General features: G+C 45.2%; 1 protein-coding gene and 1 pseudogene across 1 annotated transcript; both read left to right on the forward strand.

Moving 5' to 3' along the window:
• The first annotated feature begins 4,671 nt into the window (after positions 1 to 4,671).
• Tex35 (testis expressed 35) lies at positions 4,672 to 14,195 on the forward strand. The gene is made up of 9 exons (XM_008826147.1): positions 4,672 to 4,710; positions 5,372 to 5,422; positions 6,047 to 6,115; positions 8,254 to 8,310; positions 8,937 to 8,996; positions 13,049 to 13,113; positions 13,294 to 13,477; positions 13,795 to 13,838; positions 14,132 to 14,195. Exons 1-9 carry the CDS (start codon positions 4,672 to 4,674, stop codon positions 14,193 to 14,195), a joined length of 633 nt encoding a protein of 210 aa, XP_008824369.1.
• Positions 14,196 to 16,856: 2,661 nt separating this feature from the next.
• On the forward strand, positions 16,857 to 24,476 carry LOC103728020 (annotated as a pseudogene).
• The last annotated feature ends 293 nt before the right edge of the window (positions 24,477 to 24,769 follow it).

Here is a 24,769-nt window from a genome sequence, read left to right on the forward strand (position 1 = left end):
CACACCATCCCATATCACATGGGGGAAGATAGTCACATCCACCTTCCAATGGATCAGCCTCAGTTGTATGCTTTGTCAACCCATAGCCGTGCCCATGTAAACACTCCTCCCAGACTTGTCTTTGGTTCTCTCAGTGCCTGATCAGGTCCAGTTGTGTTGCGTGATTTATCCTGAGGAAATGAGAATCTTTTCACCCCAGACAAGACACCAATGATAGACCAAAAACAATTCTACCCAAGTACGTCTTGGTAAACCAGTGAGTTTATTGGAGTACTTACAGGCACATGGGTGACTCAAAGGCAACTGCATACTGAAAAATCCACCTCAACGTGAGTGACAACCCAAAACTGTATCCGTGGAGATTCTCACTCAACTAGCAGGCAGCTCTACCAGAATCTCCCCTGCCCCCCAGAACTATTGATATAATCTTTGGGAAAGGACTTGAAGTCTTGTAAATTTCTGAGTTTCCTGAGCCTGCTAAGTTTCATTAGCTTCTTAGTCTTATAAGCCCCTCTTGATGCCACCTTGGGGTCTTTTCTTGGGTCCATTTCTTGTCCAGGTAAAGAATTACAAGAGGAGACATTTGCAGTCACAGCACACAGCCAAGGTTTTTTAAAGTGTAAGTAACACTCCACACATCACCACAAAGAGCCAGACTCCCCCAAAAAGGAGCAGGTCCAGAGCTGGAGCACTGTCTACCCCCTTGACAAGTCTGGGCTTTTATATTCTATAGGGTAGGAGGTAGGACAGGGTTGGGCTCCTCTTTCCCCCTTTGGATTGGAGAGAGAAGAATGTATGTTGTTGGTTCACTCATTTGAAAGCAGAAACCTGATTGGGTAAAGCAAGGGCAGGAAGTTTGAAATTCCTGCCAAAGAAAGCCTGCTAGCAGGAAAAACAAACACCACCTAAAGGACCAACTTTGGACAAGAACCAGGAAGTGGGCCATCTTGGATGAAAGTGAAAGCAACTACAACTCAGCTGAATCTTGCCTGGGCCTCCTTCCCTGACTACCTCCCTAATTTAGAATTAACTATCTCCTATTCTTCACTTGAGCCAAGAGGCAATGTTCCTATTCAGAGGTTGTGGCCACACAGTACAATGACCTTGAACTCATGGCAGTCTTTGCCTCAACCCACCAACTGTTCAAATTACAAGCATGAGCCACAACGCCCCATTATTCTTAGGAGAGGTTTGGCCACATTCCCCACCTTCCTTTGCAGTTAGTTGTGCCTTTCAGTTGGGTTCCAGCTGCAGGAAGGGTGACGAGGGTTAGCCTCAGGACAAACCCGTAGAATCCTCCCAGCTAGGATCCTCCATGAACGTCATGTGATGTACAGTCCCCCAACAAATTCAGTGCAAAGATACTGTGGTGTCACTCAGTTTTGTCATTTCAGTGACAAGTGGGAGTTTAAAGGTAAGAGGAGACTAAGGGACAGAGACAGCAATGGTGAGCCTTCCAGCTAAAAGAGGCAAAACAGAAGTAACCGCCCTACTCCACTTGACTCTCATCCAAAGAGGGAAAATTAAGTCAGGAGACCCCAGAAGCCACACTTGGCAGGGAGAGATCTGGCTGCTGGTGTGTTATCTTACATGGCAGGCTGCCGCTCCATTAAGGTTGGTTGTGGAACAGTAACGGTTCCCTTGGGTCCAGGGAGACCTTGTCCTGGTGAATATACAAAGTAGAAAAACCAGAAATCCCCACATGATGACTTTGCTGTGATCTTCACTCCTCCTCAGGTGTACTGAAATAGCTCGAAATTTACAGTGGTCCATGCAAACCATGCTTATTCCTAAAACAGAGATACAAAGACTTCATATAACATCACTGGATACACTTTTTCCCACAGAAACGATGAAAATTGATTATGATTGTAGCTGGTCTGATATTTATAGAAATGATCAGAAGTGGCATAGTAATCAAAGTGTCAGTGGTAAACGATATCTGCACCCTGCATAGAATAAAGCTTTGTAAGATGTCTGTAAGTCAATCAAAGCAGGACAACACAGGAATCATCAAATGTAATCCCATCAAATGGGCATCAGGAATTTCATGGGTGGGAGCCATGTCAACTCAATGTTGACTACTCAACTCAGTCTAGATTCTGGGCTCTTTTATGAAACATTCCACCCTTGCCAACAGACTTTAGAACATGGGTGGTCAACAGACCCTGAGCACATAGCAGCATTCTCTTTTCCCTGGGGCTCTGTGTAGGTAGTGGCTGAGACCAAGCTTCACTGTGAGCCAGACACTGGAATTTATACCACTGGAATCATAAAGCCAAATTCAGAGTTCTGTGGCCCTTCTTTAATTTTCCCATCCAGCCTTTCTACAACATTACCTTCATGTAAACTAAAGCAGCCTGGGACCTTTGTAAAGAAAAAGAAATCAAATGATACCAACTTGAGAACAGATAACTGCTGCTGCCTCTTCCTCTGTTCTGAACCCTGCTCTTTCCCACGACCCTGATGGAACATCAGAAGGCGTTACGATCCTTCCCTGGAACAGATACTTGTGCTGTGAAGGAGGGCTGGGCAGCGCATCTGGTGTTCTTTGGGTAAGTACAAAGTTATACAGAATGGTATCGGTACTGCAATGGTGCTTCAACTTCATCCTCAGGGGCTTGTAAATTTTTAAGGAAGATTGTGTCTGGGCACGGTGATTCAGTCCTGTAATTCCAGAACTTGGGAGACTAATGCAAGGCACTTGCCATGAGTTCAAGGCCAGCCCTAGCTATGTAGTGAGTTCCAGGCCAACCTCCTGGGCTACAAAATGAGACTCTGTCTCAATAAATAAAAACAGCCAGGCGTGGTGGCACATGTCTTTAATGCCAGCACTCAGAAGGCAGAGGCAGGCCAAGCTCTGTGAGTTCAAGGCCAGCCTGGTCTACATAGTGAGTTCCAGGCCAGCTGGGGCTACAGGAGACCTTGTCTCAAAAAGACCAAAAAAAAAAAAAAAAAAAGAGAGGAGACTCAAATTACCCAATTATTTAGATTTACTAGATTTCTTCAGCCTTCAGCTCTTCAAAGACACATGAGCAACTATTTGGGAGCACTGTGAGAAGGCACAAGTTCAGGGGTTCAGGGCCGTGAGTCTGGAGTTAAATCTCTGTCCAAATGATACTATTACATGTATGTATGTATATATGTACATATGTATGTATACACGTGTATATGTATGTATGCATGTATGAATAAATTTGGATTATTTTTACTTTATAAAGCACTTTCACTGAGACCTTCTTTTAGATCCACTTTCCTGATACATAGGCCTGAGGGCTCATGTATGTGTTTGGCTAGAAGGCAGCTCAAGTAACCACTGCCTAGCTGTGCAAAGGGAACAGTGCTGCAATTCCTAAGGCTCTCAAGTCAAAGAAAGAGGAAAGAGAAGATGCCCACTGTCACAGGACTGGTAACTACTCAGATGGAATCGGCCATTTTAACCCCAGCTCCCCACTCCACACCAAGGGCTTTTAAGAACCTGTGGAGAAAGGGCCCTCCTAATGGGACCAGTGATCCATGGAGGACTAGGTGACAAGGCCAAAGGAATCTTATGGCTCCAATCCTTTGTTTCTCTGTGGGGAACTGAGGCTTGGGAAGCTCATGGCCATACATAGCCCCTCTTCTTGCCAGTGGACCAGCATAGCATGAAGCACATTGTTCAGTTGGGATGGTGTGAGAGCTATGGTTTTCACCAGGGAGGAGGTTGGAAAAATCACCATGTAGAAAACATAACACAAATGGCTGCAGGTATCTCTGGAGGAAGCTCCAGCATCCCAGCCCTGGGAAGGATAGGCCTGGCAGTTGTGTGAAAGGAGAAGGTGTGTGAGATAGTGTTACTTTATTATGGCAGCAGCTGTGTGAAATGGGAAGGTATGAGACAAGATGAATGCTACCTGGTATGGCACATAATTTATATACATTCTGGGTCAGTTTCTGTGCTCCTTTGGCCACCTGCCCTCAGAATGCCCAAGGTGGCTCTTTCTGTGCCAGCTAGTAGTTCTGGAAACAAAAGGGAAGAAGGAAATGGAATCCCTAGAGAGGAGAAAAGGAAAGGTGCCTCACCTGGACTCCAGGAGGTGTTAGGTCCCATGTGATGCTGTGTGTCTCTGACACTATGTTAATTACAAATCAGAGTTACCCTCAGAATGATCTTTTCTTCAGTGCACACCCCACACATACACAAAGTCTTCTTGCCTTAAGTACCAATCAGGTATTGTTTCTTGCTCCAACCCTCTTCCAGGGTGAAAGAAGAGCCAAGAGAATTGGGGTGAAGGTAGATATAGTAGGGGGTAGAGCATAGCAGAAGTAAAGAGTGAGGGCCAAGGAGAAGCCAGCTGTCTTTGACAGCTTCCCCTAACTGAGCGGGCAGGTGAGGCCGGCTATGGAAGGGGCCATCACTTCCACAGGGCAGGCACAGTCGGGCAACCAGAGCAAGGCCTTGTGACTTTGGAACCTGGTAAGAGCCCTTCATCTCATGGGCCAAGGCAGGCAGGCCCAAAGTGGCAGTGACATTCCAGGCCACCTGTCATTGTGACCTCAGCTGTTCTGCACACAAAGAGGTGGTCACCCTACCACTGACTAGGCCTGTAAGTTGCAAGAGATGGTGGTTTGATCCCCAGGGGGCTATTGTGGGAGACTGGGAAGTTGGAGAATATGCTGGCCTCTTCCATCATGTTGGCCAAGAGGGCAGAACCGAAGAAAACAAACCCGGTAAAGGAAAACTGTTGTTGGGTGCCATGGGGCCTCTGTGGGCTCCTGCCAGATGGAGACCAGGCAGGGAGGACACTGAGACTGCTTCTGCGAACTTTCCATTTTTCTTTCTCTATTCTCAGCATAAAGCCTCTCAGCCTGGAACAGGTGTGGAATTGGTACCTGGCCCTGGGTGAGGAGAGAGCTCTGCTGCCTCCCTCCCTGTAATACCCACTATTTTCCATGAACACTCAGTGTACAAGACCCAGACCAAGCCCGAACCATGGCCATACCTAACTGGCAATTCGAAGGCTCAAAATAACCTTAATAGATTATTAAGCCTATTTTATAGATGAGGAAATAGGGGTTCCAGGACTGTACCTAGGTTGGTATAGGTAAAAGAGAGGACAGCTGAGATTAGACAGCCTGGGTCACTCTCTAAGGCCCACACTCTAGATATAACCCTTCTGAGATTCCCCAGACTTGTCCACAGGGACTCTCTGAATAGCTAACGTGAGCAGGACACAATTATCAACAGCAGATGCTGTGGTGGGGCTCTGCAAGCCTGTACACAAAAGCAGTTGACAGGCAGGGTGCTGATGGGATCCTCTTGTAAGGGTTCAATATTATCTTTCCCAACCCTATGCCTGGCACACTACACCTTGGCCTTTCCTTTCTGCAGAACAAGAGCTACAAGGAAGTCTGCCTAGAACCAAAGCCAGAGTCAACCCAAGTAAGACATTGTTTTGAGACTATGCCAGCAGACAGGCCTGAGATTCATGGGGAGGTGACTTGGAGTCAGGTCATTTCTGTTCTTGGTGGCTAAGATCTGTCCCAGGAGCTGGGGACTTGAGAGAGACAAGTCCCTTGCTATCATAGACTTCACACTGGTAACCAATTAGATGCATAAACAACACGGAAAATGTCATCAACGTTGCCTGCTTCACAGAGAATGGAGAGCGGAGACAGGCCTGGGTGGCTGCTTTAGATGGGGTGGCTGGGAAAGGCCTCCTGTGGAGTAAGAACCCAAGGACAGGATGCTGGGAAGGCAAAGCTAAGGAAGCTTTTTCTAGAGGGAGGGAGGAAGCAGCAAATCCAGGGATCTGAGGTGGGAATAAACTTGCTGTGCAAAGGGCAGGAAGGGTCGAGGTTCATTGAGCCAGGAGAGGAGTGGAAACCAATGAAGCCAGAGAGGGAGGAAAAGGATGAGGGGACTTCTGTACAGGCAGGGCCACCAACAGTTCTCTGTGCCCTGTTCCCAGGGAGGGACAGAAACTCAGGGTGTTCTTTCTAGCCTCTGAGATCCCACCCACACCTGAAATTTCCAGTATGGCTGTGTTTCTGTTTCAATCCACAGACACGCAATTACAAAGCAGTTAAACACGAAGGGCTATTCACCAAAAAAGGGATGACGCAGGAGCTACAGGTCAGTGTTTGAGTCCAGGTGGCCTGGGGACAGATCAGCATGGTGAAGGTTGGCCAACCAGCTACCTGCGCGGACATACCTGCTGGAACCTGTAGCCCTGTGACCTCATGCACTCCTAGTCTTGCTTTTTTAACCTTTTCTTTCTTTTTTTTTTTTTTTTTGATTTGTTTTGTTTTGTTTTGTTTTTTGTTTTTTTGAAGCAGGGTCTCCCTGTAGCCCCAGCGGTCCTGGAATTCACTATGTACACCAGGCTGGCCTTGAACTCACAGAGATCCACATGCCTCTGCCTCCCAAGTGCTGGGACTACAGGCGTGTGCCACCACGCCCAGCTATAACTTTTTATTTTGAAACAATTTGATTTACATAAAAGTTGCAAAGCATGGTTTAATGAATTGTAACATACAGGTCACATAGATTCCCTAAATGCTGGTATTTTATCATGGTTGCTTTTTTCTCTGCTTCTGTCTCTTTACACAACACATATTTATGCAGAGTCCTTCCTATCAATGAGTTCCACATCTTTAATCAACTGATATTGCATTGAAAATACTTGGTAAAATATTGTACTGAGTATTGCATTTTTCTGTCATTTCCTAAACAAGACATTATAACCATCATTTGCATAGCATTTACATAGTATTATATATTATAAGTAGTCCAGAGATTATTTAAAGTGCATGAAGGATGTGCACAGGTGATATGGAAATACCACCACATTAGATTTGGGTAATATCAACACTGGCAGATTCGGGTGTCTATGGGGCTCCTGGTACCAAACCCCCTCAGACACTAAGGAACCACTGTGGTGACTGTATTAGTTGCTTTTCTGTTGCTGTGATAAAACACCATGACCAAGGCAACCTATAGTAGGAAGAACTTATTTGACTTTTGGTTCCAGTGGGGAGAGTCCATAATGGTGGGGGAAGCATGATGACAGAGAGCAGAAAGCCCACAATCACATCTTCAAGCAGGCACAGGAAGCAGAAACTGGAAATCCAGCAAGACCTAAGAACGCTCCAAGTCCATCCCCAGTGACATGCTTCCTTTAGCATGACCACACCTCCTAAAGGTTCCATGCCCCTCCCAAACATTGCCACAAACCCAGGACCAAGTATCCAAATATTTGGAGTCTATGAGGGACACTTATTCAAATCACCACAATGACTTCCTAGTCTTTCCTTTTCTGAGCCATCTTTTTCTGAACCCTGGGTGGGCATTGTGACTGCATCCTTCCTGGGCTCTCCCCCTGATCTTTTATCATGGAAGGTCCTGGAACCAATCCTCCATGGATACCAAGAATGACTCTATACATTTTCTGAAAAATGAGAATAAGATTCTCAAAATCTGTAGTGTCTTTCTTTCTATGTAATTATCAAAATTAAGATATTAACAAAGCCCTTATTCTAATTTAACCAACTATATCATTGGTGTTTTTAACAACGAAATCTTTTCTGGCCCAGGATCTAATCCCTAGCCAAGTATTGCCTCTAGTTCCTCTCTCTCTCTCTCTCTCTCTCTCTCTCTCTCTCTCTCTCTCTCCCCCTCTCTCTCTCTCTCCCTCTCTCCCCTTCTCCTTCCCTCCCTCTCTCTCTCTTTCTCTCCCTCTCTCCCCCCCTCATGTGTGTGTGTATGTGTGTACCACATGTATGTGGGTGCCCATGGAGGCCAAAACGGCATCAGATCCTGTGGAGTTGGAGTTATAGGTGCTTATAAGATACCCAATGTTTGTCTGGAACTTGCTGTGTAGACCAGGCTTGTCTCTATCTTACAGAGATCTGCCTGCCTCTGCCTCTTGAATGCTGAGATTAAAGGTGTATGCCACCACACCTGGCTCTCTACCAGGTCTCTTGAATGTGGATAGGTTTTTCAACTTTTGTCTTTCTAGATTACAGGTCACTTATTTTACTGAGAGTCCCTTAATTCAGTTTGTCTGCCATTTCTAGATTCAGGCTTGGCATTTGGGGAAAATCCTCCAGAGATGGTGTCTTTTCAGTGTGTCCCATCCACAGGTCCCCCAATCTCATTGTCTAACCATAGCCTTTCCTTCTTTTCCTCTGTTTGGCAATGCCCCCAGGATCTTTCCTTTCTTCCTGTTGATATATTTCCTCACTAGGTGTCTCCCTCATTTATTTCCTCAGAATGAACTACGAGGGGTGAGGGAAGAGCTTAAGGAAAAAATGGAGGAGATAAAACAGGTAACAGGATAAGGCTTTAGTAACATGGAAGAAAAGCTTCAAGAAAAATGCAACCCCTAACTTTGAGCTGTAAAGGAAATCAGCCATTTCATGGACATATCAATACATCTCATACCTAGTCCCCTATAGTGTTTAAATGCTGGGCAGCAAAGAACATTCATTTACTGATTTTTTCAAGTGACTAAAGAGTCCCTAATATATTGAGGTGATAGAACCTCAGCAATAAAGTAGGGGGCCTGACTAGGAACGGAGGTAGTGATAGACCATTGTATCCTCCTTAAGCATCTCCCCTGAGCAAGCTGCATAGCAAGAACCATCTTGTTTCTATGGTATAGCCACCTATAGCATACCTAGGGAACAGGGGAATCAAGCAGAAGCTGTAATTCAAGCTGTGGTCTGAGCTCCATGTGTAAGCTGTGTCAAGGCTGGTGGTAGTGGGGTGACTTGAGGGTATGTGTACCCTAGATCCTCCATAGATATATTGGGAAGAAAGTGGCTTATAGGATATTTTGGTCTATTCCCAAGGCCTGGCTGCTGCCCTTTATTTAAAATGCCTAATGGATTCTGTGATTGGCTTAGTTAATATTCTCTGTGCCTTGTGAAATCATGCTTTTCTTCCTCATTAGATAAAGGATATAATGGACAAAGATTTTGATAAACTTCACGAATTTGTAGAAGTCATGAAGGTAAGCTTTCACTGTATGCTGTCCATGGGTGACATGGGAAACTATGAAAGAGTTGTCAGGCTCCTGTCCTCAAGGTGCCTATAGCCCATTAAACAGAAATACAAGCTAAACTTCAGGCTGTCCAGCTTAGGGTTTAGAGGCACCGGTAATAAGTGTGGGAGGGAGCTGGAGAGACGTTCTCAGAAAGTGACCCTTGATGATTACACTGGAAACTTAAGAGACACTAACTGAAGGCCTAATATGGTTCCTTTTTAACTCAAAAACAAAACAGAACAAAACAAAACAAAACTAGAGGATAGTTTGGACCTTAGAGCAACAGCTCACAACTTTAGGGGTTATGTTGAGATGGGGCCCTTGTACTTTGCCCAAGTCCCCCTGGTAGAAGTTTGAGAACCTTTAATGTGGAAGCATAAACTGGCAAAAGTCAATAACTAAAATGTTTCAAGAGTTTTGAGGATTACTAGGCTTACCAAATAATTAAGCTCACGTAAAGCCATAGTTATCAAATCAGGGTGGTTAGTGATAAGCAGACAGATGGAGGCATGGGGGTAGGTAATGCCATAACATCTTGCCAGGTCTTGAGAACCCCTCAGAATTATATTAAATATCCATGCACCCGGACTCCTTCCAAAATCAAACAGAATAAAAACATTTTCAAGGTGGAGGGTGTTGCTTAAAACTGTACAAATGATTTTTAATTTTTTTTTTTTAGGTCAGGTGTGCTGGCACATGCCTTTAAGCTCAGCACTCGGGAGACAGAGGCAGGGGGGTCATGTGATTTTGAGTCCAGCCTTATCTATATAGTGAGACCCTGTCTTAAAAATAACTAAATAAATAAATAATTTTGAGACAGGGGCTCTCTATGTAGCACAGGCTGGCTTCCAACTCTTGATTACTCCTGCCTTCATCTCCTGAGTGCTAGGATTACAGGTACTCCTCAAATACCTGGCTTCACAAACAATCCGGATGTGTGTACTTGGATACAAACCAGGTCCTAAACACTCTAGTACATCTGTCAATCTTGGCTGCACATTAGAATCACCAGGGAGTGACTTGCTCCCTCCTGCCCCCTTAAACACAGGCTCTCTTCATAGCAATTAAATCAGAACCTTTAAGGGTGAGGTCCAGGTGTCAATGACTTTTAAATTTCCCCAGGTGATTCTAATGTATACTTATAGTTGAGGACCACATTTCTGTAAAGATTTAATAAGACAAAGGTGAATTCTTGTTTTCGGGGGGATGGCGCTGGGGGATTGAATCCAGGACTTCACATACTAGGCAAGCATTGTACCACTGAGCTATGTCTCCAGCCCTGTGATAAAGATGGTTTTTAAATGTCAGTGATAAGGAAAGAATTAAGGAATGATATTATGAACATTATTTGACTATATGAGGAGAAAACCAATTCCTCTATGACGTAGTCTATAAAGTGAGTTTAAATAAAAAACAATAAGAAAACGTTATAACTAGTATTTAAGTGTATACTCTAAATATAAACATAATGAAAGAAATTACACAATATTGATATCTTTAACTATATATAAGGAGTTTTTTTTTAAGGAATTATGAAAGAAAGCTGGGTGTGGTGGCACATGCTTTTAATCCCAGCACTTGGGAGGCAGAGGCAGGTGGATCTCTGTGAGATCAAGTCCAGCCTGATCTACATAGTGAGTTCTGGGTCAGCAGGGGCCCCTGTTTCAAAAAAAATTATGACAGAAAAATATCATATACAGAAATAAAAAATAATTTGTGGAAATAACAGCTGTGAGAAGAGCATAAGCATGGATAACGCAGAACATAACTAAGACACAATAAAGTCAAAGTAGCTTCACCTCCTGAAAGATCAAATACATGCAACTAAATAGCACATAATTCAGCTGCAAAGATGGCTCAGGGGTTAAGAGTGCATACTGCTTCTTCGGAGGACATCCAGTTCAGTTCCCAGCACCCATGTTGGGCAGCTCACAACTACCACTTTGCCTCCAAGGGTATCTGATGCCTCATGCACGTAGTTCGAAAAATAAGTAAATCTTTAAATAATGATTTTCACTGTGAAATAAGCAAAGTTTTGATTTATGATAACAAACTGCTGCTTGGAGTGCAAATTTGTACAAAACTAGAGTATTAGAAAATAGGCATTATTGATTTAATTTGCCAGAATTTAACCTATGAGACTATTCAGATTTTTGAGCAGAAACAATCACAATATCCAACAATAGAAGAGTAGCCCAATAAATTATGGTTTATTCATATATGACTATTAGGACCTATTAAAGACAATGTTATAATTCACCCTATAATGAGATGCAAGTAATATAAACAGGCTGATCTCACCTAAGTAAAAATTTAAGTAAATACATAGAAAAAAAGGAAAGAAATGTGCCAGAAAGGCAAATAGTAGTTATTTGGAGGTGAGAAGACTCGTTTGTTTTGGGGGGGGTGTTGTTGTTGTTTTTAATTCTCCTGTTTTATCTACATTTTCCACAAAGGGCATGTGTTCTTTCTATATTAACGTGCAATCAGCATGAGCACTTTGTTAGTGGGCTCTCTGGATATAGAAAAGCACAAAGGGGGCTATTTCAGGCAGGGAACAGCTTGGTCACAGCAGAGGCAGGACCAACAGCTCTGCCTCATTGGTCAGTAGGGAGACCAGCCACTAAGTGGGGTCATCTGGGGAACCTGTGAGGAACAGAACTGCATAGCAAAGATATGGGCACTGAAGGGTTTTTAAAAACATCTGACAAAATGGGACTTGGTTGGGAAAGCAGTGAGAGGTCTCAGGAGATTCTTAATCGAAGAACATACTGGGAGCAGCTGCTGGCAAGGTGACCTAGGAGGGACTGAGCATGTGGGGGTGGCAGCAAGAACACCAGGCAAGGACACTGTTCCCATAGGCGGCTAGACTGGGGTGGAGGAGAGAGACCACACTTGAGAGGAACTGAAGGAGACAGTGGTTCCCAGTGAGACACAACAGAAAACAAAGCCTTGAGAAACAAGTATCCGTGGTGACTTCAGAGTTTTCATCTGGATGGAGATGGAGGTAGTGGAGATGACAGGGAAGTTGGCACTGATTTGGAAGGGAAAAGAGCAGATTAGTGAAACTAGTAAGAATAAAGGACACTTTGACTGACATGCTCAAACTGAGGGGCATTTCTGACCATAAGGATATGTTAACACTATTCACATTATACTAATGTTTACAAAAGTTTTTCAAGTAGCTGTTTTCTGGAATCATCTACCACCCCCTTGCTAAACAGTATGACTTTTTAAAAATCAGTTTTCCACATCAGATTAAAATGGTTCAAAATCTTTAAATTAAAATTACTTTCATCAGAGTAAACTATTTTTATTTAATTTTATGGTGGTCATTCCAAATCAGTTCTGTCCTTTACTTTAACTACTATTTAATTTATTTTTATTTTATTTTTGGTCTTTCTGTAAGATTTTTTTTATGTGTATGAGTGTTATGCCTGTGTGTATGTAAGTGCACCCATATTGTGCAATGCCTTCAGAAGTCAGAAGAAGGCATCACATGCTCTGGAACTGGAGTTACAGATGGTTATTAGCCACCATGTGGGTGCTGGGAACTGAACCCAGGTCCTCTGCAAGAGCCAATGCTCTTAACTGTTGAGTCATCTCTCTAGCCCCTAGAATTTTTTTTTAAAGGAACAAACGCAAAGACACAGGAGGCAAGGGTCAAAACACTGAAGTTAAAGTGTCTTTGAGTTCCCAAGATGTGCTTTCTTAATGCCATCTTTTCACAGACATCAATAAAGAGCAGCTCTGGGCTTTATATCTGAAGTCAGGTAAAACTGCTCCTGCTCTCTGGCTCACCTGGAGGCCAGCATCAAGTCTGTTACGACTCTGCTTGTGCTCTAGTCTCATCATGGAATAGGTTTGTGGGGGGTCAGGGACATGCCCCATCAGGCCCCTCAGCCAAGTCTAGGGAAGATTCTTGGACAGATAAGATGCAGGGTAGTTTGCAGCAAGAGGTGGGAGAAAGGGATTTCCAACTCTTTTCTGAATGAAGATTTTAGGGTTCTCTCTTGAAGGAAATGCAGAAGGATATGGATGAGAAGATGGATGTTTTAATAAACATACAGAAGAACAGCAATCTGTAAGTGTAACCCTCATCCCTAAGGATTCCTCCTTTCCCTTGGCCCAGTGCTCTTAGGGGCTCAGAGGATATTGTCTTGGCCTCTACTGCTGCAAAGGCTGGAAGTCAAGGTTTTCCATGGTCACCTGTGTACCCATAGACACTGTCTCCCCAAATCTCTGTCCCTCCCTGACCTGCCAGTCCTCTCCAAAGACAGCCAGAGGAGCAGCAGGAACTTGGGCTGATGGGAAAGACTGACACAGACTCCCAGCTCAGGCTCGAGAAAATGGATGAGCTCGATGAAGCATCATTGACTAGTCATAAGACAGCACCACAAAAAACAAATGACCCACTGGATTCCCTTCATCCTTGTCAGAGCTGCTGCGTAAGTGAATTCTTGCCCACTCCCAGCACTGGTGCTAGAGCCCTTCTTCAGAGTTCTTGCTGTAAAGGACTGGCCCTACCACACTGCCAGCCCATGGATGCCTCCCTTAGTCTAGAACCCCTTTATCTGCCTTGCCTTCTAGGCTGTGGTGTTTCTTAAGCCATGATCATGTAGGTCAACCCCGGATATGCTTGCTCCCAAGTTCCACTGCATTATTCTGTCCTTTCCTATAGCAAGACCTGACGAGGTGTCCAGCAGGCTGGCCATCTTGGACCAGGGAAAAGTGATCTTTCTTGTGCCGTTTCTATCCTCTGCAGGAGAAATGTTTGTTGTGTGCCCAAAAGACCAACTACAATCAGGGGTAGGTAGATCCATACAAGAAGCTCCTTCTCTCAGCTGGGTGTCATTATCCCAAAGGGAACATGCTCCAACTTCCTTCACAGCAAGCCCCGTCTAGGGTTGTGCAGGGCTTAGGGACTGTTAGTGGATTCTTCCCCCTACCATAACCACTCAGGCATAGAGGATGAAGCACCAGGAAGGAGGATTTGGGTAGCCAAGCCTAAGGCTGCTACCCACAAGCTCCCTTGGTGGGGAGGGTATGCCTGCAGCTGCAGCCTCTACCTGGCCCCAGGTTCCCACCTTCCTTCTACCTAGCAAGAAACCTACACACCAGGCCTGGGCACCCTTTTCACCCTTGCCATCTGGAGCTGCCTTCTGACTTACCTGTACATCAACCTTGATGAAATGGAGTATGTGCTTCCAACCTAGTACAGCCACAGAGCCTGCCACCAGCTCTGGTTCATCCTCTCCCAACTCCTTGAGCTGTCCAACAGGGGCTTGCTGCCCTTTTTAAACATCTCCCCTGCCCAAGCCTCCATGTGGAGATTAAAAACATTCATTTAAAGCCAAAAGAAGTGTCACCATTTTGAGTACCAGTCCAAAGTTTGGGTGTCCAGAACATTACTCTTTCTTTCTAAATCAGCAGACACCAGCTCCTCTTCCTGTTGTTGGCAGATGGGACTTTCCATCTTATTGATCCCAGGCTTTCCTTCCTGCTCTTCCCCACTGTCCTATCTCCATTCCACATGACTCTAAAAGGTCCCAGGTCAGAGCCCTGAGAGGCCCCTGAAGATATGGTGCACCAACCTGTGTCAACTCAGGACAGAGCCCACCGCCCTCTCACCCCTCCCCCAACTCTCAGCTTTTACAATATGCATGTGGCCTGGGCGTCATGGGTAACTTGGGAAGTCTCTGGACCTCAAGTCTGGCTGGCCTGTGTTGCTCCCCTCTGAGATCTTGTCACCAAGCAGGACTCAGATTCCTGTTGGTCATAGGTGCTTGGTGCCTTTCTTCGGCTCTGGTGGGCTCTACCTTCTTTACCTTGAGGGTTTCCTCTCCCCTCCCTCCACTCCAAAGGAGCCATGTCCCTTCAAAGGCTTTTTACAAACTGGAGATGAGCTGATAAGCACCCAGCCTTTCCCTGGTCCACTCTTTGCCTGCCTCAAGTCTCTATCTGAGCAAAGATGAAAATGGATGTTAGCTTAAAATGAGAGAAGAAAAATGTAGAGAAAACCATTTTAATAAACTACCCTGTCACATGTGTGCTTCTTTGGCGTCAGTTTGCAGAAAAGGGATGAATGGATTTTGGTATTTACTGCACAGCAGTTCTTTCTTATTTCATCTGTGTACTACTTTGACTGTTTCCACTTTCGGATGGTAATAACCAGTCAAGCTCGTGACAGTGGCACAGTAATACACAACACATTTGTTCCTTCAGATACACATTTTAAAAACAAAAGCCAAAACACAATGTGGGCCTTGTTCTCTCAAGAAGCTTATGGTTTTAAAAAGAGCTGGTAAACATGCATAATAAAATGCATTTGTTGACCACCTATAAATAAGTACAATAATCAAAAATGTGAGGATAACAAATGGAGCAGAAGGCCGCATACATGGCTGTGTTTTTCTGATGGTTACTACTAACAGATTACTACAAATGTAATGGCTGAGGGAAACAAGAAATGGATCTCCCTGGCTAAGGTGCTGGCGGGCTTACATTTGTGTTGGAGGTTCTTGGAGAGAATCTGCCCTTGCCCTTTCCAACCTCCATAGTTGCTTACATTCCTTAGCTTGTGGCTGCCTCCCAGCTTCAAACCCAGCTATGGCCAGTGGGTCTTTCCCAAGTCGTATCACTCTAATACGGTCTCTGCTTCCTTCTGCTTCCTCTTAAAGGCCTTTGTGATTACACTGAGCCAACCTGTATAATCCAGAGTGTTCTCATTGTAAGTCTAGCTGATTCACAACCTCAATTCCCCATTGCCGTGGAACGTAACGGTCATGGGTTCAGAAAACTGAACTTGGATATCTTTGGAGGACATATTCTGCCACCACTCTGGACTTCCTAGGAGGCCCCAATCCCTTGCCAAACTACCAACTCCCCCAACATTTTGAAATGTTGCACTTTCTTTGGGGTGGCTGTTTTGTTTTTTTTTTAATTCCTCCATCACTCTCTACTTCATACTTTATTTTTCGTCTCTAGAAGTTCAGTTAGGCATTTTACACTTTCTGTAGGGCACAGGTGAAGGTACACTGAGGCCGTAGAAGAGTAATGGGAAAATGATGGAAAGCCTCTTGGTGCCTGGGAGTGGGAATGGTCCAACATCAAGGCTGGGTGCCCAGGTCCATGTGTGGAATCAAGACCATAGTGGCCATCAAGGGAGATGAGAGGTCCAGTCTTAAGAATCAGTCCTCCTAAGACTAGAATCTGAAAATGACAGAAATCTCCCCTGTCCTGAGGATAAGCCCAACACAGAGGGAAAGCCACTGCCATACACAATCTGGGACTTCAGGAAGGTGTTGTGGGGAGCAGTCACTCAGAGAGGGATGAAACTCTTCCATCCTCCAATCTGCTCTACCATCAGCTTACCACCAGAGGATTGTGGAACCATGGCTCACAGTTGGGAACCACAGCTCCAGCTCACTGGAGGGGACCACAGCTCCAGGTTCACAGGAGAGGACCACAATTCCAGCTCATGGGAGGAGACCACTGCTCCAGGCTCATGGGAGGGGACATAGCTCTGGATTCATGGGAGATGATCACAGTTCAGGCTCACAGGAAGGGACCACAGCTCCAGGCTCATGAGGGGGTGGGGGGTCATAATTTCAGTTATGTTGGTTCCTATTATTTTCCTGTTTCCATGACTTTGTCCATATGATTATACATGTGTTTAAAAAAAAGCATTTTGACTTCTGTTCAGCAGAGGCAACAGTTAACTTTCTGGCTTGAATCTCTTGCTAGAGGGACATCACTATTGGAGAAAGCCACTTTTTGCTTTTGTTCAAGGAGACAGATTGATCAAGGGTTTTCTTTTTCATGGTCATGGACTTGGCTGACTTCTTTGGAGTCTGCTGTTTTCATGTCTTCCTCCATAGTCATGACGAGAGCCACTGCTGCTGCCATTGCTTCCGGGACCAGAGCTGCACTGCCGCCATCGCTCCAACTATGTTCTTTCTTGTTTGCCAAGTCAGTTCCAGGGGGATACAGTCCATCTTTGTGGTGAAGACAAGACAACAGGCAGGGAAGGCATAATGGCCAGGGCAGGATGCTGGGTGGTCACATTGCATCTGCACTCAGGAAGCAGACAGTGAACAGGAAGTGCAGTTGGCTTTAGGTTCAGATGGTTTTACTGCTGAATTATCTTAACCCTTTTTGAGGTTAAAGCCACAGTGGTAAGTCATTAGCCTAAACTGGCAGCTACCTTGGATTCCAGGAACAGCAAAATCTATGGTGTAGGAGCAAGAGTCGTCATCTCCTGGGAATCACCTTGTTCCCTGTCGTGGTTTGAAGGTGAAATGTCCCCTTATAGGCTCATGTATCTGAGCACTTGGTTCCCAGTTGATAGCTGCTTGGGAAGGTTGTGGAACCTTTAGGAGGTAGAGCCTTACTGAGGAGTTGAGTCTTTTTTTAAAAAAGATTTTTTTATTTTATGTGTATGAATGTTTTGCCTGCATGTATGTAAATGCATTCATATATACAATGCCTGCGGCAGCCTGAAAAAAAACCATCAGATCGGAACTGGAGTTATGGATGATTGTTTGACATGTGAGTTCTGAGAACCCACCTGGGGTCCTCTGTAAGAGCAGCCTGCAGTGCTAATAACCACTGTGTCTTCAGTCCAGGGTGGTGGTTTTAAAATAGACCCAAGGGGCTGGAAAGATGGCTCAGCAGTTAACAACACTGATTGTTCTTGCAGAAGACCCGGGTTTGAATCCCAGCACCCACATGGCAGCTAACAACTGTCCATAACTCCAGTTCTAGGGGATCCGACAGACTCGTCTGTCTTCCGTGGGCATTGCACAACATGAGTGCACTTACCTACATGCAGGCAATACATGCATACACATAAGATAAAAATAATAAAATATTTTTAAGGGGGCTGGAGAGATGGCTCAGCGGTTAAGAACACTGACTGTTCTTGCAGAAGACCCACGTTCGAATCCGAGCATCCACATGGCAGCTAACAACTGTCCATAACTCCAGTTCCAGGGGATCCGACAGACTCTTCTGACCTCCCCAGGCCACTGCACGACATGGGTGCACTTACCTACATGCAGGCCATACATGCATACACATAAAATAAAAATAAAATAAAATTTTAAAAAATATTTTAAAAATGGACCCACAAAGCTTTGGATACTCCTTTGTTATTCTTTCCTTCTAAAAGAATCTAATTCCTCTCCTATGAGTGTAGGCTAACTATAGTAACTATGAATAGAACATGGTAGAAAAAATGGAGGTTACTTCTGAGACTGAGTCATAAAGATGCACTGGCTTCCATCTTGCCGTCCTTAAACACTCTTCTGGTGAAACCAGCTACCATGCTATGAAGACACTACGGCAAGACTCTGAAGTCTCCTGCAAAGAGCCATCCGAAGGTACCATATTAGAAGTGGGTCTTAGACTGGGACTGTAACTCAGTTGACTGAGTGATTGCTTAGCATGCCCTGGGTTCAGATCCTCAGTACTGCATAAACTAGTCCCATCTGCCAGTTATAAAAGCACTACTGTTATTCATGAGGGCTTTGTCATTGAGATCTAATCACCTCCAAAAGCCCCACCTCTTAATGCAATCCCCTTGGGGACTCATTTTAATATACACATTTTAGAGGCAGATAATCATTGGCATCTTCTTACATCTGCAATTAGAACAAACTCTAGGCTCTTCCCCACATCCCTTTACTGCTTCTTAGGGGCCTGTTTCTCTGCCTTCTTGGGAGGTTGAAGGTTGAGATCAAGCCTGTCTTGCTCAGCACCAAGGCTCCAGAATTAATGCATTTGTTCCTTGAATAAGTAGATAGTACTTAATCAGTTTCAACCCTCAGGGAGCAGAAGATGATATTCAAATCCACATGAGCTGTAAAGAAATCAGACTGGTTCTGATCTAAAGTCTATACTCATTAATTAATGATGGAAAAGGAAACTGGTCTGGATCAAAAGAGAAAGCTCCTGTCATCCTAAAATACATTCCCCAGTTCTGTTCTTCATGGTTAGGAAAACAAATTTTTCCTTTCTGAATGAAGTGTCCATAATCATAACTTAACTGGATTAATTGGAAAATGTTTCCCCCAGCTTTTTGCTCATTAGCATTCATCTGCCAGCTTATTATTCCTAAGCCGGCTGAGATAGGAATGTAAATTTGTTTGAGAGGAACCAATGTCAACTTTTCTGTGAAGAAGAATGAACTTAAACAGTGATCTCAAATCAGTCTCTGGCAGGTGGCCCCAAGCCTCTCTCCCAGGCTTAGGTCAACTTCTCTCTTGTAGGTCTCCCCATCCAAACCTCCAAATCCCTTCTCAGCCAACATCCTGACAGAGGTCCTTGTCCTTGCACAGTTTTCTGACAGCCAGAGCACAGGTAGATCCCTATCCCAAGGCTGGACCTTGGTCCCCAGCAAGGTTTTCTTCAGCCCATCTGTGTACCTGTCTACTTGGTGCACTGGATCAGACATCCATGAGGGGACGTGGAGTGCTATAAGACTCAGAGTCCCCTGAGCAGCCAGGCCCTGCACTCCTCACCAGAGCTCTGTGGGTTATTCTGAGGATTTCTGAGGTGAGCACAGTACAAAGCACGAAGCAGGCTGACTAGGAGGTGTGTTTCCTCTGCATCTTTTTATTTATCTTCATGACACTTCTCAATCCCTCTCTCTCTCTCTCTCTCTCTCTCTCTCTCTCTCTCATCTCCCCTTTCCCCTAGAACCAAGAGTGAAAGAAAAGGACAGCAGTTCCCCAAGGGCAGAAAATACATGGATTACCCTCTGCTTCTGCCACTTGATGGTCATGGGAATGGGCAGATGGGTTTGCAAAACCCTCCCTATTTCTGATATTGGTGTCACATTAATTTAAACTTGCGACTGTCTCTCTTCCATAGCAAACAGTCAACAAAGTTCCATGGGACTTCATTTCTCTTCTTTTCTTTCTTTCTCTTGCTTTTTTGTTTTGCTTTGTTTTATTTTAGTTCTTTGAAATAGAGTCTCATGTAGCTTAGGCTGGCTTTCAACTTACTGTGGAGTTGAAGCCTTGAACTCCAGATCCTCCTGCCTCTATTTCCTGAGTGCTGGGATTACAGGCATGCACTACCACATGCAGCTCCACAGAACCTTTATAACATTTCATGTGTCTATTGCCAAAGCCCGTTCCCTCATTTGGACCCTAATCTCAAGTCTAGGCACCTGGATTCTGAAATACTTGCGATAGCTTCTGTCCTGTTCCCCTCAACTCCAGTAGCTTTTTCTGTCTAGAATCCTTATGCACAGCATTCCCCATCACCCCTAAATGCTGCTTTCCTCCGAGTCACCCTTCAATCAAATACCTCCTCCAGAGCACATTGCATGTGAGACAAGGCCATTCTCAGCCTGCTCCTTGAGACCTTGCATTTCAGCCCCTTTCTCCCACATTCCTATCTGTAAACCCTGTGCTCTGGGGTCCCAGCTGTGCCCTTCTTCCCACAGTCTTGCCTCTGTTCACTTCATTCTCTCACCTCAGTGAAATCCTTCTGGAATTTCTTCTGCCTCCACCCAGCTCAAGACACAGGTCACTTAGCCTCAGAGACAATTCCCATCACTCCACTCTTTCCAACCCCTGTGGTCCTTCTCCATGATGTGCTCAGTTTCTAGGGAAGGGCCCAGGTTGTTATCCTCTCTGTCCTCACATGGCGGTCACACATGTTCTTAGCAGGTGCTCAGAAAATATCAGAACTTTTGCTGCCTAGTTTATGAAGTTCATATGTCAGCCTCTCAACTTCATTCTGCTCTTAGAACCTGTGGCTTTGGCAACATGGGCATACCCAAAGGATGTCAATATGACAGTAGGGGTCTCTTCCCATTGGGATCCCTCTAGGACTGGGCAGGCTTTGGAGAGGTCCCACAAAACTCCAACTATCCAGGTTTCTATCCCAGCATATGCAATAGTGGCCTATTCTCAGGTAGGCCTTTGAGGCAAGGATATTTTCTCCGAACCTAAGTAGATAGAAGTTTTAAGAACTAGAGGAGAGCCACTGAGATGGCTCAGTGGGTAAAGGTGCTTGCTCAAGTCAAGCCTGAGAACCTGGGATCAGTCTCCAGGATCCACATGGTGGAAGAAGGGAACCACCTCCTGTAAGTTGTCTTCTGATTTCCACACACATGCTGTGGCATTGATACACATTCAAACACACAACAAATAAAGTAATAACTTACTTATTGTCTATTTTTTGTGTATGCATGTATTGCCTGCATGTATGTAAGTGTAACCATGCTGTGCAATGGAGGTTAGAAGAGGGTGTCAAATTCCCCTGGAACTGAAGTTATGGACAGTTGTTAGTTATCATGTGGGTGCTGGGAATCAAGCCCAGATCCTCTGCAAGAGCAGCCAGTGCTCTTAACTGCTGAGAAATCTCTCCAGCCCCAATAACGTAATAACTTTTATGAAATGAAAACTGGAAGAGGTCATCAGGGGAACAGCTGCCAGGAGCTGGTAAGGCTCTGTCTCTGTGCATCTGCTGCTGTGGCTCTGTCCAAACTCTGAGGATGGTTAGAAAGCTGGGAGGGGCTCTCCTCCCCATGCCTTGGCCTTTCCCAGACTTGCCCATCTCAGGCCCCTGGTGTTGAGCTCAAGGGCAATAGGACAGAGGTGTATGTTGAGAGAACATGCTTAACTGACTGTCCAACAGCTGTTGTGTGTGTCTTTGGGGAGGGACCTGCAGGAAGCCACAGCAAGCCGTTCCTGCTGACGCTGTGCCTGGGCCAGCTTTGCTGATGAGTGTGTGCTTTTCTGTAGGTCTCAATGTCACCTCATCTGGAGCAGAGTGGCCGTAACCTTATCTCTCCACAAACACTATTCCTGCTTTATATATGCAGGGTCTTGGGAGATGTCTTTCCTATTCACTTCCAGCTTCTTTGTGCTCTATGACCTTGTTCTCTTGGATGAACCCAAGACCCAGTTGCCTGGACAAGGTGGTTGTCTATCCCAGCTTATCCAGTTGAATTTCTTTCCCTGGATTGTAGCGTAAGATGCACTTAAGACTCGGTGGGCCTTGAGAACTGAGACCCAGGAACCCTATCTTGAAAAATAAAATAGGGAGGCAGTAATAAGAGGGGTGCAGATAGGGGAGGGGGTCTAAATATTATCAAAACATTTGTATAAAATTTTGAAAAATTCAATGAAAAAGCTAGAAAATCAAAAATAAATAAATTAAATAACTGGGATGGAGAGATGTCTCAGCAGTTAAGAACACTGACTGAAGACTTGGGTTTGGTTCCCAGCACCTACACAGTGGCTAACAACCATTCTCAACTCCAGTTCCAGGGGATCCAATACCCTCTTCTGGCCTCCACAGGCATTGTAGGACACCAGTGCACTTACATGCATGCAGGCAAAACGCTTCTGTATATAAAATAAACATAAAAAATGTTAATAATAAAAAATTAATAAAACTGCTGTGATAATGGTAAAGCCAGAACTTCCCTCCCCTGGTTCAAAGGCCTTCAATTCCTAACACCTTCCCAACACCTTGGTTGATTCCAATCATGTCAACTCTACAAAAAATGAATTTTGATTCACTTTACTTTGGAAAAATAAGCACATGATCTATAGTTGTTTTTGGAAGCAGAAAGACTGTGGGTATTAAATAAAACAACAGGAAAATGCAAGCTTGATATGGGGGAAAGTGACTGGCTGTTGTAGAGGACAGGGAGTATCCCTTGTAATAGCTTGTCCAACCTCAGTGGTAATGATATCAGAGTAAGGAGCAGCTGGCTCTCCTGTCCCACCCACAGACAGCAGGTGCTGCTGCCTCAGCCCCTGACTCTGGCTTCACCAGAGAAACTTGAGGGTGAGTCATTTGGGATCAATTAAGGAGAGGAGAACCAGGCCCAAGGGGAGTCAGACAGGATCATCCACTCCCATCACTGATGTAGGCCTGGCATAACACCTACTCCCACACGTCCTTCTCTTGGTTACAAGTATGAATCAGCCCCAGACAATGAGCTCTGGCGTCCACCACCACGTACTCAGCCTAGACCAGCTCCTCTCAGATCCAACAGGTCTGATTGTACTCAATTTCTATGAAAATGGACAACCCAACCAACTAAGAGGTGCTTCTCTGGCTGGCCTCAGGGGTATCTAGAGCCTCTAGCACTGCCACCACTCAACTCCTTTAATATTTCAAAGGTGATATGCAGGACTGGAGAGATGGCTTAGTAGGTTAAGAACACAGGCTGCTCTTGCAGAGGACTTGGGTTTGAATCCCAGTACCCACATGGTGGCTAACAATTATCTGTATTCCAGTTCTGGGGGGATCTGATGCCCTCTTCTGACCTCCTTGGGCATTGCATGACATGGGTGCACTTACATACATGCAGGCAACATAAAACAAAAATAAATGAAAATAAAAATTTTTTAAATGTGATATGCCTTTCTCTCTCTACCTGTGATCAAGGTAACTTTGGGATATTCTTCTATATATTAAAATAAAGGCTCTCTGCTCCTTCCCATTCCAGAGACAGCTACATCTTCTCAGGCAGTGACAGCCTCATCCTTGAGACATGATGGTAAAGTCGGAGTGAATGGATTTGGCCGTATTGGGCACCTGGTTACCAGCATGATTCCACCCACAGCAAATTCCACAGTGTAGTCAAGGCTGAGAACAGGAAACTTGTCATCAATGGGAAGTCCATCTCCATCTTCCAGGAGTGAGATCTTGCTAACATCAAATGGGGTAATGCCAGTGCCGAGTATGTAGTGGAATCTACTGGTGTGTTCCTTACCATGGAAAAGGCCAGGGCCCGCTTGAAGGGTGGAGCCAAAAGGGTCATCTGTGCCCCTTCTGCTGATGCCCCCATGTTTGTGATGGGCATGAACTATGAGAAGTGTGACAACTCCTTGGAGCTTGTTAGCAATGCCTCCTGCCCCACCAATTGCTTAGCGCCCCCTGACCAACGTCATCCATGACAGCTTCAGAATTGTTGAGGGACTCATGACCACAGTTCATGCCATCATGGCCACCCAGAAGACTGTGGACGGCTCCTCTGGGAAACCATGGTGTGATGGTCATGGGGATGCCCAGAACATTATATCCACTGGGCCACCAAGGCTGTGGGCAAGGTCATCCTGAGCTGAATGGGAAACTCACTAGCAACTAGCATGGCATTCTATGTTCCTAGCCTCAATGTGTCCGTCATGGATCTGACCTGCCACCTGGAGAAAGCTGCTAAATATGATGACATCAAGAAGGTAGTGAAGCAGGCATTGGAGGGCCCCCTAAAGGGCATCCTGGGTTATACTGAGGACCAGATCCTCTCCTGCGACTTTAACAATGACACCCACTCTTCTACCTTTGATGCTGGGGCTGGCTGGCATTGCCCTCAGCGACCACTTTGTCAAGATCATTTCCTGGTATGACAATGAATTTGGCTACAGCAACAGTGTGGTGAACCTCATGGTCCCCATGGCCTCCAAGGAGTAAGAAGCCCTGAACCATTCACCCCAGCAAGAGGAAGAGAGAGGCCCTCAGCTAGGGGTCCCTGCCCCAACTCAGCCCCCAACACACTGAGTATCTGTCTCCCTTTACAGTTTTCATCCCAGACCCCCAGAAGAAGGGGAGGGGCTTAGTGAGTCCTACTCTCTTGAATACCAACAATAAAGTTCACTGCACTCCACCCCCCACTCACCAAATAATAAAATACAGCAAAACCAAGTTTATTCTCCAGGACTGAGATTGAACAGTTAGCCTAAGAACCCACTTCCTCCAGCTGTAGA

Source organism: Nannospalax galili, unplaced genomic scaffold (assembly GCF_000622305.1).
Source record: "Nannospalax galili isolate Female #2095 unplaced genomic scaffold, S.galili_v1.0 scaffold429, whole genome shotgun sequence".
NCBI lineage: Eukaryota > Metazoa > Chordata > Mammalia > Rodentia > Spalacidae > Nannospalax > Nannospalax galili.

Bases quoted from the DNA above. Each gene is read 5' to 3' on its own strand.
- Tex35 (XM_008826147.1), top strand. From the start codon at position 4,672: ATGTTGGCCAAGAGGGCAGAACCGAAGAAAACAAACCCG. The intron at 5,423-6,046 runs GTAAGACATTGT...TTCAATCCACAG, and splicing joins CAAAGCCAGAGTCAACCCAA to ACACGCAATTACAAAGCAGT. The intron at 13,478-13,794 runs GTAAGTGAATTC...TATCCTCTGCAG, and splicing joins ATCCTTGTCAGAGCTGCTGC to GAGAAATGTTTGTTGTGTGC.